A 16,918-nucleotide genomic window follows, 5' to 3' on the forward strand; every position below is an offset into this window, starting at 1 on the left:
TGCTGTGTAAATGATTGCCGCTTTAAAAATATATATATGGAGATTTCTTAACAAATCTCTCACTTTCTGAATCTCTCATTGTATTAAATTTCCCCCTCTGATCTTACTAGCCAGTATTGCAGGTATTTCTCTGAAAGCGTTTGTGTACAGAGACGCTGAACTGCTCACATAGGCGGCCATATTGGAATATGGACCTGCCATAGGAGTTCAGAGTTGATCGCTGTTGCGCGAATTTGCAATCTGTTCGATTGTCGAATGACTGCGTACGGATGCACTAGCCAAAATTGTGACAAAACTAACAAAAGGATCTAATCCCATCCCCTGGCAATTTCACTGACAGGAAGTCGGCGTTTTAGGGGGGGGGGGGGTTACACGCTAGTTTTCTGGTAGTGTCAGAAAAAATGCAAGCGTCCCCAGGAGTTTTCAGGGAGGTGTGTGACGTCAGCTTTGGCCTCGATCAGCCGGTCTCTATTGTAGTGATGGAAGGGTCAGACTTATGCCCCATACACACGCTTCGATTCAGGGTCATTTTCAATTTAATTTTGCTTATAAAAGCAAAACTGAATCAAAATTGAATCGAAAAATGACCCTGAATCGAAGCGTGTTAACTGCCTTCGATGCAGATTTGATTCCGATACGCGCCCCCCCGGCACCGGGATTGTAAGCAGTTACATGCTGCTCTATGCAGCATCCCTCCCCCCCGCGCAGTGTCCTCGCGCTGTCCTCCCGCCGTAGCCTCCATCCCTCCTGTTCGATGCCGGGTCCCAGCGGCCTCCGATAACAAATCGCTATCGACGGCCGCCACATCAAAGCGTGTCTACACGCCTTTACACAGAGTGGAAAAATCAATCGATGGTTCGTGAATTGCATATGGATGTGTGACAGGTTAACGGATTGCGATTGCAGGCTTGGACAGGACGGGTTTTCTTTCTGTGTAGGCAGCGGCTAACTACTCACAGTCATCTGCAACTTTGCAGATGAGCGATCAGGCCCATAGGCATATTAAGTCCTATGGAAGGAGGGGTGAGGCATCTTATCTAGCTTGATCCAGGAAGTGTTTCCTCCTCCATGACCGGCACCATCTTCCCTGTGATATCCGGGAAGACGGATGTGCTCTAGACAGCAAGGCCTCTAGCACAGTGCCAGCGTCTCTGCTTCCAACTGTGTGGTGCCATCTTCCCAGTGACAACTATTTAGTAGGAGGAGAAAATGCTTCCTGAATAAATGTAAGTATACCCATGGGGAGCGAGGTGGACCCAGGCCACCACCACGCCCCTCCAGCAAGCCCCCCTCTCTGCAGAGTGTACCCCACCCAGCGATTTAAGGGTAAATTTAATAATGCCCCGTTCTCACTGCCGCAAAAACCCGGGTTTTTGCTAGTGCAAGCAGTAATTTCCCGTGTCCTGTCTCAGTGTGAAAGGGTCTTTGTGAAATTCCCGGGTGTTATCCCCTGGGAATTACACACGGGTTTTTTGCAGGGTTTTTCCTGGGTAATACGCGGGTGTGTGGCAGTGTGAACAGGCTAGACCCGGGTTTTTCTCTCAAAATGCAAAAAAGCAAGTTCATTGCATTGCTCACAGCTGCTTTTTAAACAGCCAATCAAAGCTGCTCTTAGATGCCACACACTTGATGGCAGGCATACCAGGGAAAGCAGTTTGAACGGGGCAGACACAGTAATTTCCCGGGTCTAAGGTGCAGTATGAATGGGGTCTGTAGAGCTGAGATGCTCTATGCCCCGCCAAAAACACGGGAACAAAAACCCGGGATTTTGCAGGGGCGGCAATGACAATGCAGCATTAGATGGTAGTTCTATTGAAGATGGGATGTTGCCCATAGCAACCAGAGTCTACTACTTATATATTTTCCACCCTCTGGAAATAATAGATAGAATCGGATAGAACTCACATCTTAGTAAATTTACCCCTTAGTGTTCTGCCCCACATAGGGACCAAACCACTTTCTATGATCATGCATCAGGCTGTGTATCCATCTATAACAATTTACAGAAGGCCTGGTCGAACTATGGCCCTCCAGCTGTTCTGAAACTACAAGTCCCATTATGCCTTGTCACAGTTTTGCTATTAGGGAATGCTAAAAATATGGCAATGCATGCTGGGATGTGTTTGGCCATGCCTGATTTACCATATCAAGCATCAAATCAGATATAACAAGACAAATAATAAAACACACAGGTATATAAGAATATTTTCATTATTTTATTTTGTATATTAAAATAATTGTATTTTTGTATCAAACAAATAAAACCTTAAATTAGAAATCACGCATAAAAGACGAGGTATTCAGAAGTAAAAAAATAAAATAATTTAGTAAAGTGCATTACAGTGGTTACAAATCTCTATGGTGTAAATAAGGCGAGGTTCATTACACTCTACAACTGTTCCTTTCTGTCTCACTCAGTTATTATATACAAAATGTATAAGGACATACATAGTAAAAGTTCAAATTGAGGCCCACATACAAGCAGATGAAAAGTAACAGTGCCCTCTAGTGTTGAAAAGTTAATATTACCGTTCCACGCATTCTAAATATGTCTACAGAGATTTCATTCAGTGCAAAGAATGGCATTATCTAGCGCTTATCACATTAACCCTTCCTTGTCTGATAACAATCCACAGTGATAAAAAGCGTTTCTAAAAATATGAGCAAAATACACAAATAAAGGAAAATATTTTGTGTTGTTCAAAGCAACCAATCAAATCCTAGCTATGATTTCTCTATTGAATCCTGGAAAATGCATCCAACCTGGGTGGTTGCTAAGGGCAACGCCACCAAGTATAACTTTTAGAAGCTTTGATAAATCTATCCCCTTGCATTAGAAGCAGAGTCCAGTTTGTCAGAGTGGAGAGCTCGCACCTGTACATGTCACAGCTCTACCAGCAAGTGTGCCTGCCCAGGACAGGCTCCAATCTCCTGGGTTCATCCCACGTTATTCTTTGCTTTAAATAACCAGCTTTGAAAATGACAACTGGCAAACACATGGCTCTATTGCCCGTTCTTGTCTCATCCAAACGGAGCTGTCATACACAACATGGACTGACCAGCAATCGCCATGCTTATATGTAGCATTAATCTTTAACTGGAGACTAGCAGACTTGCCATTAACTCCCACAATAATGTATGGCTATGTATGGATAGACCTGAAATGGGTATGGATCAGATGGTCGACAGTCATTAGGTCAACACCACTAGGTTGACATACTGCAAGGTCGACATGATCTAGGTCAACAGTCAAAATGTTTTTTTTTCACTGCTTTTTGACCCGAATGTCGACACCGTATTAAGTGCACCGCATCCTCTCGCATTGCGCTCACCATGCTTCAGGCACACTATTTTATTCTCCCACCACACCCTAGTGGATGGTAGGGCATGAAATACCGCCTGTCGGCACATGTCGGCTCAAAAAACAGTGAAAAACCGACCATCGGCCGACATGTCGGTCCCATGACGACCTAGACCCATGTCGACCTTGCACCTAGTGCTGTTGACCTAATGACTGTCGACCATCTTTAGGCCGACCAACCGACCGTATCCCCCTGAAATATGCTACGCATAACCGTAATGAGTCAAAACAAAATACTGTTCACAAATAAAAAGTTCCTACGGTGTAAAACAACTTAAAGTGTGAAAAACGACATGCGCTGATCCAAAGCACTGCCATGCCTTGTGTTCTTTATAAGCAGGTTTTCCAGCATTTTATACAAAGGAGCCAATCCCAGGCTTGCAAAGGTGAATAATGTAATGGGGCGTGAATCTGCTCTTCACCATGGCAACCACTTTCTTATTAAGCTTCCACTGATACTAATATTAGACTACGCGGAGGCACCAATGTGGTTACATGCACTACGCCACTCCTCTTTGATGGAAATGCAGAATTGGAACATGAGCCTCTAAGTAATAATAATAAAAATATAGGAGCCTTTCAATAAAAAAAAACCTCTTGTAATCACAGACAAGGTTTATATATATGTACACACAAACAGGTATATACACAGAGATTATTATTGCTCTATAATGGCAGATATTTCACTTGCAGCCGAGTAGGTGGATAAAGTGTCAATATCTTCTTTGAAGCCGCGTGCGCGGGTCGGCGGATTGACTCCGGTACCGCGGTGCCGTGTTTTCTGACGCCTGGGGTGGTAATTGATGGATATGCTGAAAAACATGTTAGGACGTTAATAAACATTTCGAGAAACGATTAAACATTGTGTAATTAAATGAGATATTGCATAGTAAAGTATTCAGATGCCTTCCCTACAGATACTTGGTTACATCATTATATACAGCTACAAATGCACAGTTCCAGTATTCAGACAATGGTAGCGTTGCCAAAAAGACTAAACCGAGGTATACACACTAGACGAGACCTGGCCAACCGTGGCTCTCCAGCTGGCTCCCAGCATGCCCTGCAGCAGTTTTGCGATTATGAAATGCTAAAATTGTAGAAATGCATGCTGGGGTGTGTAGTTTTACAACAGCTGGAGCGTCACTGGTTGGCCAGGCCTGCACTAGACAATATGTTGCCCATTCCCGCGATTAGAAACGACATATCGGTTACATAGTCTAGTGTAAACCCATGATATGCCTGCTAGCAAATACCCCATTGGCCCACAGCAGAACTGATGGGGGATGCCGCTAGTAATTACATGCTCCCCTTTCCCCCACTACCGTATGTGGGCACGTGCCACATGTGGTGTTCAACTAAACACCTAATGAATCAAATCACGTAAACAAACCCCAAAACTACTAAATAAAAACTTTAATACCGAAATAACCGCTTTAAAAATATGAAAAGAATGATGTCACTTCCTGGAAAAAAAAAATACACAAGACCTTAATATCCAGGAAAAAGACTTTTGGGGGAATATTATCCGCACCTTTTAAAGCAATGCTTTACTTTATAAATGTTTTAAATGACTGTCTTAGAAACATGGGGGATATTTACTAAAGGTGAGGTATTCAAAGCTGGTGATTTTCACTGGTTTTGCCCAAGAGATTTCAAACGGCAATTATATTAACCCTTTCAGTGCCAACATTTCTGTGAGAGATGCGCAAAATATCCGCTTAAAAACGCCGGCTCACATTTGTTATATAGATTCAAATAAAAAATGTTGTCTAAAAAAAAAAAAGATTATATTTTCTAATAAGGTAAAGGTCATTATGATGAATAGAACACTTTACTCTGCAATTGTTACACCTATTTTGACAAATTCACTTGGCACTCAAAGGGTTAAATACAAGACACGCCTGGTTTTGCAGTCAATGCTTGATCCTGTGGGCAAAACTGCCAGAATCGGCATCTTTGAAACCTGGATACTGAGAAAATAGACCCGGTAATGTCCATCTACATATATGTCCTGGCAATGAATGAGCTTAAGCCGTTCGCTAGCACTGTACATTGATGCAGTTGGAGTGTTTTTACACTGCTTCATAGAAGCAGAACACCCTATCGTACAATGATGACCCACACTGAGGTGAAACGGTGATTCCTGCAGGAGAATGTTACATTCCACCCATAAATCATGTGATTCTATCTAAAGATGTCACAGATTAATCACCTTGTAAATGGGATTTCCCAGGAGTAGGTCTCCTGAATAGTGACTTATTCACAACATAACTATAAAATGATTCTTCTAATAAAAGGTTTTATTAGTATCTAGCAAATGTTATTTGTTAATTGAAAATTCAAACTATCTGTCAACACAGAGGTGCATTAAAAGCCAAACAATCCTATAGGGTGTAGTTTTTATGAACTATCTATGTTAGTGTTCATTCTAGCACTCTGCTCCTTGTAAAATCCTTGTAGTTCCTCCTTCCTGCCTGGGGTGTCACTTTCTGCTGTGTTACTTCAAGAACAGTCTGGTTTATATCTCAATGCTGAGATACAAACCAGACTGTTCTAGAAACACCGCAGCAGAGATTGACACCCCAGGCAGGAAGGAGGAACTGCAAGGAGCAGGGTGCTAGAATGAACACTATGGGCCTTATTCTGCTTGGTACGGTTGGACCGTATACGGGCGGATCGGTTTTTTTTTTCATCTGTGCATGCGTAGCTTTCGCTATGGGCATGTGCGGCGACCTCACACCGCTCAGGGACGGGTCTCTCCTTGCGAAAAAACCTGTCCGCGTTTTTATGGGAGCGGCCGGAATAATGAGGAAAACTCATCTTACGGGAAAACTCAGCTTACGGGAAAACTCCGCGTATGGGAAACGTACGGTGAAACGGACCTTACGTACGTTGCACCGCACCAACCAGAATAAGGCCCATAGGGAGGAGAAACATAGGGCCCATAGGGCCTTATTCTGGTTGGTGCGGTGCAACGTACGTACGGTCCATTTCACTGTATGTTTCCCATACGCGGACGGTGAGCGTAAGTCCGCCCACAAAACATCCGCATACGGACGGGCACAAACACCGACAATGGGGAGTGGCGTACACTTGAGCGTACGCCACCCTATACGGACGGGTCTCCTCTTAGACACCGTTAACTGGCGTACAACAGAGCGTACGCCACCGTATACGGACGGGTCTCGTCCGTTTTCACACCGTCATCTTCCGTATATCGGAGCGTACGCCACCGTGCATGGACGGGTCTCGCCTTTTTTCAATGGAAAACTCAGCATGTGTCACCGATCGTGAGAGTGAGCGTACGTCCGTGCACGGTGGCATACCCTTCACATATATGGCCCTCAAAATCTACCCTTTCAACTATAATTAAGACATTTAATTAATTATTCTAATTGTTATTCAATAATTGTATTCAATGGGAGCGGCCGGAATAATGAGGAAAACTGGGCGTATATGTGTTCTAATGTATTCAACATGCAAGAAAACCAATGTATTCAACATGCAAGAAAACCATATATGGACATTAACGTGCATCAGCCATTCATTAGAAACAAGTTGATTCACCCCTGCGCTAACCTGAAGTTGCCGCTTTATTCTTCTGTAAGCAACAGTAAGTGGCCCTAACCTCGCCCCTTGTTATTTGTCCTATCCAATCTGTGGTGTTCTAGTAATTTTCTATATTTATACTCTGGACTTACACTTTGTGCATTACATTTATGCTTTTACTATGTGATTTTACAATGTTTTTAGGGTTACCTAACTTTGGGCCTTATTCTGATCGGTGCGGATTTCTCCGCATGCGGTCGTCCCGCCGATGGTGATCGTCTGCGCATGTGCAGAGGTCACTCTGCGCATGTGCAGGCGATTTCGCCGCACGTATTCTTGACACGCCGCACAGGGGGCGTAGAGGGGCGTGAGGGGCTACTTAGCCTCATTACCCTATGCATACGCTCCGCGTTTCATGGGCGTTCCCATGCAAACGCGGGGCGTATGCATGGTAATGAGGCCGTGACGCGTGTGTAGGGGGCGGGCATCTGACATCGCCGGATGTCAGCTGCCCGCCCCCATACATGATTTCACACGGACAAGTGTCCGTGTGGTCTAGGGTGGCGGGAGCTGGTGGAGCGTGCGGCCCTGCATTCGATGTTCGGCGACCATCGAATGCAGGGGCTGCTCCCAAGACGGAGGAGGCGTATCCCCGTCCAATTTCATGCGGATCGCCACATATCCGCGTACGGACGGAGGTGGCGATCCGTATGGAAGGCGGGGATTTGCCTGCACGGTCGTGGCCGCATATTCTGATCGGGCCGCACCGATCAGAATAAGGCCCTTTAAGGGGTATATTTACTAATCAGTGTGTTTTGCACTATTGATGATAGAAATTCAGTGTGTAAAAACACAATTATTAGCGGCATTGAAAAGCCAGCATTTTGCAAATAAACCCCTAAAATTAACTGACGCTGAAGCAAAAATGCTCCTCCTATAGTGCAGATTTCACCTGCTTCTATATTTGTATGGCAGTGAAGTCCCTACTATTACACCATGTACATGTGGCAATGATCATGTCTCCTGGGCTGTAAAGTCTGCAATCAAATTGGGGTGTTCCTTGCTGGGATCAAAGTAGTAGCAGGGGCGTCACTTATACCATTGATACCATGTACGGCATTCAGAAATCTAAGGCGCAATTTGCAAAAATGGGCATTGCTTTTTGCAAGAAGGGGCAAGGCCTTGTGGTCTGAAGGAACCCCTGTTTTTCATCACTCTGGGGGTCCAGGAGGTAAGGCAGAATATATTGATGTATTTGGACTGCATTCAAATACACCAGACACACACACCTCATGGCATTCTGACACAGCACAACACAGGCAGCATGGATAGGGATAAGCAGGAAAGATACAACCCTGTTGGTCAAGTGCTTGAAAAATGCACAAGCTTGGGAGGAAAATGCACACGCTTGGGGGGGAAGTGCACTCGCTTAGGTAGAAAGTGCACACGCTTGGGTAGAAAGTGCACATGCTTGGGTAGAAAGTGCACACACTTGGGGGGGAAAGGGAACACGCTTGGGGGGGGGTGCACATGCTTGGGTAGAAAATGCACACACTTGGGTAGAAAGTGCACACGCTTGGGTAGAAAGTGCACACGCTTGGGGGAAAGTGCACACGCTTGGGTAGAAAGTGCACACGCTTGGGGGAAAGTGCACATTCTTGGGGGGGGGGGAGGGAACACGCTTGGGGGGAAAGTGCACACGCTTGAGGGGACAGCAAACACGCTTAGGGGAAAATGCTTAGAACCTATCCTTGCTTTTCAAGTGTTTATAATACAAGTGCAAACACGACTGTAGTTTTGACAAAAGAGAACAAAGAAATAAAAACAGAAGAATGTTAAATATTTAAAAATAACATTTGCAAGAAAACTATAAAATAAACCTCACCAATGGTGATTTGAGGGGAAAACCATTTGTCGCTGCTGGGGGCTTGATCATGGTTTCTTGTACGTCTATAGTGAAAAGCAAAACAGATTTAGTTTGTTTGTCTAAGCCGGTAACAGAGAGACACAACATATATAACAAAACATCACATCAAATCGGCCGAATACTGATGATACTATTTTATAAGTACATCCTAACTCAGCTGAGGCTGTTCCACAGTAATGGAGCCAGCTAGATCCTTCGCTGATTATTACCAGAATGCACTCAGGCGTCGGGTGCGGGATTCTCATTAGAGCCAGATACCCCTGTATCTGTACTTACTTTGTAACCCCCAAGTTTCTGTTAGTTCTGCCTTACTATTACTAAAACCTCTAAAAAGCATATTTTAGAAGGTACTAGATAACTGAGTACTACTGTATGTTATTGGTTGCTAAGAGAAACAACACCACATTTTCTATTTAGAAGGTTCAGTAAATCTATCCCTTAGTATGAATCATTCTTGGCTACTCTCCCCCATAAAGGCCAGGAGGCTCCTGTATAACACGTGACCCTCTGGACCCCCAGAAGAATAGGCAAGTCTCCTGATTTTAACTCTAATGCTTCCCAGCTGCCTACTTAACCAGTGGTGGCCTGGGTGGTCAATGACACGATTGTCGCATCATTGTACGACAGTTCCCTCTGCTGTATAATGCTGGTAATCACCACACTGTATAGTGGTGGGCGTAGCAATGATGACTCACACATGGCTACCACGCCCCTCATCCTGCCCCCTTTCAATGTCATGCCTCAACCCCACCCCCTATGATGCAACACAAACTGCACATCCAGCGAGACTATGCTAGTGCTGGCCAACATTTTCCCTGAAAACGCATCTTAGTTGCAACGCAATGTGAGACGTTGCTAATCTTATATAAGATACATGTATATATGTGTGCGACTCAGTCTCTGAATCTGTATATGAAGTGCTACGGTACAGCTGCTGCAACTTTTTTCCATAAAAAGTTCAACTGTGATACAGTGTGAGACTCAGTCGCACACAGATATATGGTACAGGTGTTGCATATCAAATGAATCAGCCCAGTCTCCTGGTGTGTCCTAATCGTGTTGCATTGCATTGGGACGAAGACAGTTTTTTGGGCAAAAAGGATTCTTGGCGCAAGTAGAGTTGCTCACGCCTGCCATGCATCTTCCAGCACAGATGTATGAGAACACATTTGTATACCAGGCTTACAGTTAGAATTGCTCAGTGCAGCATATCAAAAACCATACAAGCATAAGTGGCTGAATTTCCCTGGAGAAGAAGACAGGTGGGCTGGTAAGTATAGTGGAGGGGGGAGGGGCGGGGGGGGGGTGATGCTGCCTTGCATCCTCTGATGCACTTTGCAACAATGGGTGCACATGCAACCGCACCTGAATGATCCCCAGGAAAGAGAAGTCCGATACGACTCTTTCCTGTCTCTGTACTTACTCTGTAGTCTCTGGTTGAGACGTTCCAGTGACTGAAGGAGTCTCTGCTCTTCTACAGACAGAGCGGTGTGTCCTGTGCGTGACGCTTTGTGTAGTAGGAGATTGTGCTTCGCCTGCATGGCGGTTAGAATTTCTCCATCTGTCGCAGATGTTTCCACCAGTTTCTCCGCCAGCATAAACTGAGCTGTGCTCTCAGACACTAAGGAGAGAACCCAAATATAAATAAGATCATCCTAATTAGGTATGAATAACATTGCTGCAGCTCAATGCTTCGCCAGAGGGCATTTAACCACTCATATTGTGTACGTTAGAGATACTGCGGCCTTCATCATATTCACTTTATTGAAATAGGGAATTTTTGAAGTTTTTAGATTTCCCTCAGCTTCTCCCAACAGCTCCTCACCACAAAGGTGATGTTGCACCAATGCTTAAATAATCTGCACTGTATCCATCAAGGTGGCAGCCTACTCTCCGGCAATGTCTCTGCAACCGAGGACCAATATCTACCACTACAGATGTATCCACATCCATCTATCCTCCATGTGCTGCGCATAACGTGTGAATGCCGTATGACTTGGCTTCTTTCTGTGTGATGTGAATAGGATGTACAAGCAGCTTATGATTATTAAAATGATATTCGGCTTGCCTATATATTCTGTGTGCCACTGCATACAAACTGGTATGCTACAGTGTTTTTTGAGAAACAGAATATATCATTTATATCAACATAAGCTGTGTGTGCGTCCTATTCACATCGCTTTGTGAATAGGATGCATTTTATTGGAAAAAGTTGCACGGGAAGACACAACAGTGACTAGAAGAGGTTGTCCTACACTCAAGGAGGCGAGATGTATGTGGGACACATCTGTAGTTCCAGCCTCCTACCACTTGATAGTGTTACATTGCCAGAACACCCCATAAAGCAAGCCACCACTCTATCCCCCCCCCCCTTCCCACCACCATCTCAATAATCTTGGTGGCTCACAAATCTGGGACCCAACTATGTAATTTGCAAGATTGTGAAAATAGAGGGACAAACCCAAAGAGTGAAAGGGAGAGTAAAAGTCCAAAGAGTGATGGAGAGGGTCCAAGTCTAAAGAGTGAAAGAGAGGGTCCAAGTCTAAAGAGTGAAAGAGAGGGTCCAATTCTAAAGAGAAGAGTGATAGAGAGGGTCCAAGTCCAAAAAGTGAAAGAGAGGATCCAAGCCCAAAGAAAGAAAGATAGAGTCCAAGCCCAGATAGAGAGAAAGAGAGGGTCCAAGCCCAGATCGAGAGAAAGGGATGGTCCAAGCCCAGAGAAAGAGAAGGAGATGGTCCAATCCCAGATAAAGGGCCTTATTTTGGTTCATTCTTTCTGACAAAATCCTTCTTAGATGGGCAAAACCATGTGCACTGCAGGTGGGGCAGATGTAACATGTGCAGAGAGAATTAGATTTGGGTGGGGTTTTACTTAAAAGTGAGATCTATATTGCAGTGTAAAAATAAAGCAGTCAGTATTTTCCCTGCACAGAAACAAAATTACTCACCCAAATCTAATTCTCTTTGCACATGTTACATCTGCCCCCCCTGCAGTGCACATGGTTTTGTCCATCTAAGAAGGATTTTGTCAGAAAGAATGAACCAAAATAAGGCCCAAAGAGAGGATCCAAGTCCAAATAGTGAAAGAGAGGATCCAATCCCAGAGAGCGAAAGAGAGGATTCAATCAAAAGAAGTGAAAGAGAGGGTCCAAGCCCAAAAAAAGAAAGAGAGAGTCCAAGCCCAGATAGAGAGAAAGAGAGGGTTCAAGCCCAGAGATAGAGAAAGAGAGGGTCAATCCCAGATAAAGAGAGGGTCCAAGCCAATATAAAGAGAAATAGAGGGCCCAAGCCCAGATAAAGAGAGGGTCCAAGCCCAGATGGAGAGAAAGAGAGGGTCCAAGCCCAGATAGAGAGAAAAAAGAGGAGAGGGTGCAAGCCCAGACAGCAAGAAAGGGTCCAAGTCTAGAGAGAGAAATAGAGGGGCCAAGCCCAGAGGATCAAGCCCGAAGAAATAGAAAGGTCTCCAAACCCAAAGAGAGCTTACTGTACAGGTTCTCCTAAAAGAAAGCGATAGTCCCCAGTGTCCCCTAGGGGGAACTAAATGCTGCAATACTTCCTTAGGTTTACCATATATTCATAAATGAATTTAACACCTATTAGGTACAGGATCATCTTTGCTAACTGTAAGAAAATGCATCCAAAACACCTAGGCAAGCATAAAGCCAAGACATCTCACTCCTTGAGGCCAGGTCCAAGCCTAAATTAACATACCCTCAGTATTACATCATATATAATAAAGAAAGGACTGGGTTAGACATAAAATAGTACTATCTACAGGACCTGCAGCCCTCGCAACCCAACATTTTGAGACAACTGTAGCTTAAAGAATTGTTCTTGTATCAAAAGTCAAACCAGGGGCACAGATTATGGTACCTACCTTCACCAGAACTTGGAGCACCGTGTGCTTGGCCGGGCTCCTGTGCACTTGGGAAAGGACTTAATGTCATCGTTTGCAGGTTCTGTTGATAATATGATACAACATAAATCCATTAGATTAGTGTGGGGGGATATACATACTATGAAGAATCCCATACGCATGACATCGCAATAATAAAAAAGAATGTTTTTCGCTTTCCGCAAATTGCAGTGTTCTGTATTAGTCTGTCCTAAGCAGCGCTCCCTAAGTTATCACCATGGAGATTCCAATAAAGTTCAGAGAAGGAACAGGGGCTAACACCGTCCCTGTAATAATGGCTTCTTCAGGTTTGTTTAGGACAAATTGGGTCCAGTTAAAATCTGTTTTACAGTTGTGCAGGATGAATTATCCTGTGCAGGGCCACCAACAGGGTGGCCCTGGCCTCTGGAAGGGCCTGGACAGCTCATTTTGGGGAGCCCGGACTGGAAATGAGTCCCGGGCCCCAAAATTCGTGTTGGCAGCCCCGATCCAGTGCAATGATGACTGCACTGGCTAACATGTGTAATCAGTACTATCTGGAAAACCTGCCCCTGCATCTCCCACTGCACATGGCCACACTGGCAGGAGATCCAGAGGTTTGTGTATGCAGCTGGGTGATCAGATTAAAGTGTGTGGTCAGTTTAAGAGATATTAACTGACTGATCATCCGGATGAAGACACAAAACTGCAGAGCGTCATTTCAGATGATGAACAATAAACAAGTAAATGGATCTAACACGTGCACTGGGCTCAGGATGGAGCTGCATGACATATATACACAATACACCGGTGAAATCTGAAATGCCTGGGGGTGGGGGGTTAAATAAGCAGACATTGTGTAACCACTTTCCTTCAGGCATCTGCATACACATGATGTCATGTCCCCTGTACTCTGCTGCTGCGCTCACTGGCTGCTGTTTACACAGTGATGAAAACACATTGACGAGAAGCAGCAGATTTCTCCATTGGATAAACACCAGTGATTTATTGTCCACCCAACAGCTGGATCTCCTTTGTAACCGCTCCATTTAGTCATGTACTGCGGGCGGCATAGAATATACAGATCAATGTATCGGGGAATGGAGTACACCAGGGGTCCGCAGCCTGTTACTGACAGTGTGCCTCCTAAAATCTAGCTAAGCTCAGGGGGCCAGGTCTAAAGTTATATAAAGTTATATCATTGTACATCTATATATATATACTGTATATATAAAAGGCTATCTACTCCCTACTGTACCTCTATGAGGAGTAGTACCACCAGTGACCACTAGATGCCGCTCAACGGAACCAGTTACTCTGTGTACTAAAAGATGTCATAACCGAAAGTAAAAGCAATTTTTGCAGGGACACTGGTTGGTTTTAAAACTTGCTAGATATGGAGAGAGGGAGCTGTGAGGACAGAGATTGGAGGTAGGAGCAGATAGGGACTAGGGGTGGGGTGGAGGGTTTTGGGGCTAAAAACTGTTAAAGCTCAAAGTGAAATTAAAAACTGTCACAGCTCAAAGTGAAAGTACATTGGAGAAGCCGTCATTTCGATGGACTTTTAAATAGTTAAAAATAATGTTACCAATAAATATACATTGAACACTAATGCAGTTGCAATTGAGACTACTTATACCCCTTTCACATCGCTTCTAAAAACCGGGTTATTGCCAGGTTGCTGCCTGGATCGAGGTGTGGTGTGAAAGCACTAAACCTAATAACCTGGATCGACCAACCCGGCAATTCGACCTGGGATATAAGAAGGGTTTAATGTGAAAGGATTGGACCCGGGTTGGAGCTGGCATCAAGACTACAGATGTTAGCAAGTGAATCTGCCACCCAGGAATGAAAGGCGACGCCCACCGGAGCCATTGTAACTAATACGGACACATGCAAGTAGACTGGGCACGGCAGTAGCGGTGCAGGCGCCATGTTTCTCTGCGTACATGATTGCAGCGGACGTCAGGCACACACCCTGAAAACGGCCATAACACACCAGCCGTTTTCCTGCCACTCCGTTACCTCCCCTAACAGTCACTTCCAATAAATCCCTCTGCGATAATATCCTCACTGGGAGCGTGATTGCAAAGAAACCTTGACACATGCTCAGTGCGATCGCAGCACCTGCACAGTCTGCCGATAATCGCTCAATTGCTGAACATTGGCATAGCGTGCAACTCTGAATCATTTCTCTTTTTGATCAAAATGAACATATAAAGTTGGGGAAAGTAGCGAGTGGGATCAAAGAGTTGAGTGAGTGGGATCAAAGAGTTGGGTGACGTTCGGGAGACCTACACGCCGTCCGAGCATACAGGTAAATCAGTCAGTTTCAGCTTATTGGTAATGTCTGCTACCGGTCACTGAATAAATAAAGGAACTGCCCTTCCCTGCCTGTGATCCCAGAATAGCACGCAAGAAACCGATCTCTCGTCTGAATCGGCCCCATAGTTTGTACCTACTTCACGCTACATGGTTACATTGCAGGTCCCATAAGCGTGGCTAGTTTCTATGCGTCTAGGAGGAGACCAACACAAGTGTCCTGCGCTACCTGATTGTATGGGCCCCTCCATCCCGCTGATCCCACTCTGCCTCTCCTCTGCTCCAGCAAAGCTCTGCGCTTGTTCTCGGTGCTGTCGGGAATCTGTTTCCTCTTTGTGAGGGTGACGTGACCTTTAACGAAATGGGAGAAAAATGATGTTTATTGGAAGACAGAACACAGGGAATATGTAATGTCAGACGTCTACAAAGCTCTCGTTATGCTCTGTGAAGTCTTGATTTTCGGTGTGTAAGTAAAAGATGATATTCAGTTAGGCAGAAAGTCATGGAACACATTACAAACTTGTTGCATCAGGCTGCTGATATTCCATCTGCGGAGTGCATGCATCTCATGTGTTACATAACTAAAAACAACATCAAGGCACAAGGAGCCATGGAGCCATCACCTTTAGCAGCATTTATTGTATTTAAACTGAAAAATCTGTAAAAATCCCATTTTTACATGACTTGATATTACACTTTGTGCCATGTTTGTTTTTTTCAAGGTCCCTTATATAATGACTGGATGGGGAAGATTTTGATGACCCCCTACTCACTGTCTTGCACCTCCCTCTGCATTGCTTGAGGCACCGTGCTCACTGCTGTGGGTGGGGCTTGTTATCTGCACTGTATAATCTCACATCAGAGTTCAGACTTCTGGGTCAAGCCCCAGAGCCTTTAGGGACTTCCTATAATTAGGGGAGGCCATAAAAAGCTTCTCAGGAGCAGTGTGTTCCTGCCATTACATGCTCTCCTTAATGCTCAGGGCAGCTGACATGCATCCTTCAGTTAGTAAGATGTAGTAACTATTTGCAGCCTCTAGATGGGGTCTGTGGGACAACATTGGGATGGACCTAGCACAATGGATATAAAGGATTCAAGCATGGCGTAATAAAAGAATTCATTGCATAAAACAACACTGAAACAAATGGAATAGCTGACATAAAATTAAATACATTTGGGCTTTCTCAAGTAAATATATTGTTCAATTATAGCACAAAGGGGCCGATTCAGACCTGAAAAAAAATGCTGGGCGGATCTCAGCAAATGCAGGCATATTCCTGCCTGCTCGGGGGGGGGGGGGGGTTGTGTGTGTGTGTGTATGATGTCACATGACCTAACCATCGAATGATTTTTCCTCTGTGGGGGTGCATAGGAGCGGGGTACATGCACTCGCAGCATAGCACGGGGATTTGCGCGGCGGGGTGGACGTGCGTTTTGTGGCATTTACAGCGAATATATGCAGCCTAACAAGCAGGTCTGAATTGGGCTCAAAGTTCTAATACAAATAATTTTCTTCCATGTCAGAATGTGAAGTTATAATCCTGCAATCCGTACCATTATTAAGGGGGTGGAAAACCCCATTAGTTCTAGAAAAGGACTTCCAGTTACTCAGCGTTCCTCCGTCTATAACAACACTGGACAGGTTGTGTCGCGCGGGTTGTAAGTTAGAAGGGAGATCACCAGGGCGGAAATCACCTAAAATACAGCAAACACCATTATGACAATGTCAGGGGATACATTGCTTACTGTGCCATCTGGCTGCAATACTAATAACCTAAATGCTTAATAAAGAAACCCTGTAAGATAGGACCACACCTACGTCATCTATTCAGTTACATGCGGTGACAACTCAGATGCACGCAGGAATTATTTGCATAAAGAAA

At 44.7% G+C, this 16,918-nt stretch overlaps 1 protein-coding gene across 2 annotated transcripts in view; it reads right to left on the reverse strand.

The window, feature by feature from the left end:
• Positions 1–2,197: 2,197 nt before the first annotated feature.
• Positions 2,198–16,918, reverse strand: part of CEP126 (centrosomal protein 126) — a 72,653-nt gene continuing 57,932 nt past the window's right edge. For both annotated transcript variants that reach the window (XM_083170077.1, XM_083170078.1), the window contains 6 exons: positions 16,590–16,730; positions 15,265–15,386; positions 12,717–12,798; positions 10,264–10,461; positions 8,799–8,863; positions 2,198–4,173 (listed from right to left, as the gene is read on the reverse strand). In XM_083170077.1, coding sequence (XP_083026203.1) covers positions 4,075–4,173; positions 8,799–8,863; positions 10,264–10,461; positions 12,717–12,798; positions 15,265–15,386; positions 16,590–16,730 — 707 coding nt within the window. In that variant the 3' untranslated portion in view covers positions 2,198–4,074. The remainder of the gene's footprint in view (positions 4,174–8,798; positions 8,864–10,263; positions 10,462–12,716; positions 12,799–15,264; positions 15,387–16,589; positions 16,731–16,918) is intronic.

The sequence above is a fragment of the Crinia signifera genome, chromosome 2 (assembly GCF_055691185.1).
Source record: "Crinia signifera chromosome 2, ASM5569118v1, whole genome shotgun sequence".
Classification (NCBI taxonomy): domain Eukaryota; kingdom Metazoa; phylum Chordata; class Amphibia; order Anura; family Myobatrachidae; genus Crinia; species Crinia signifera.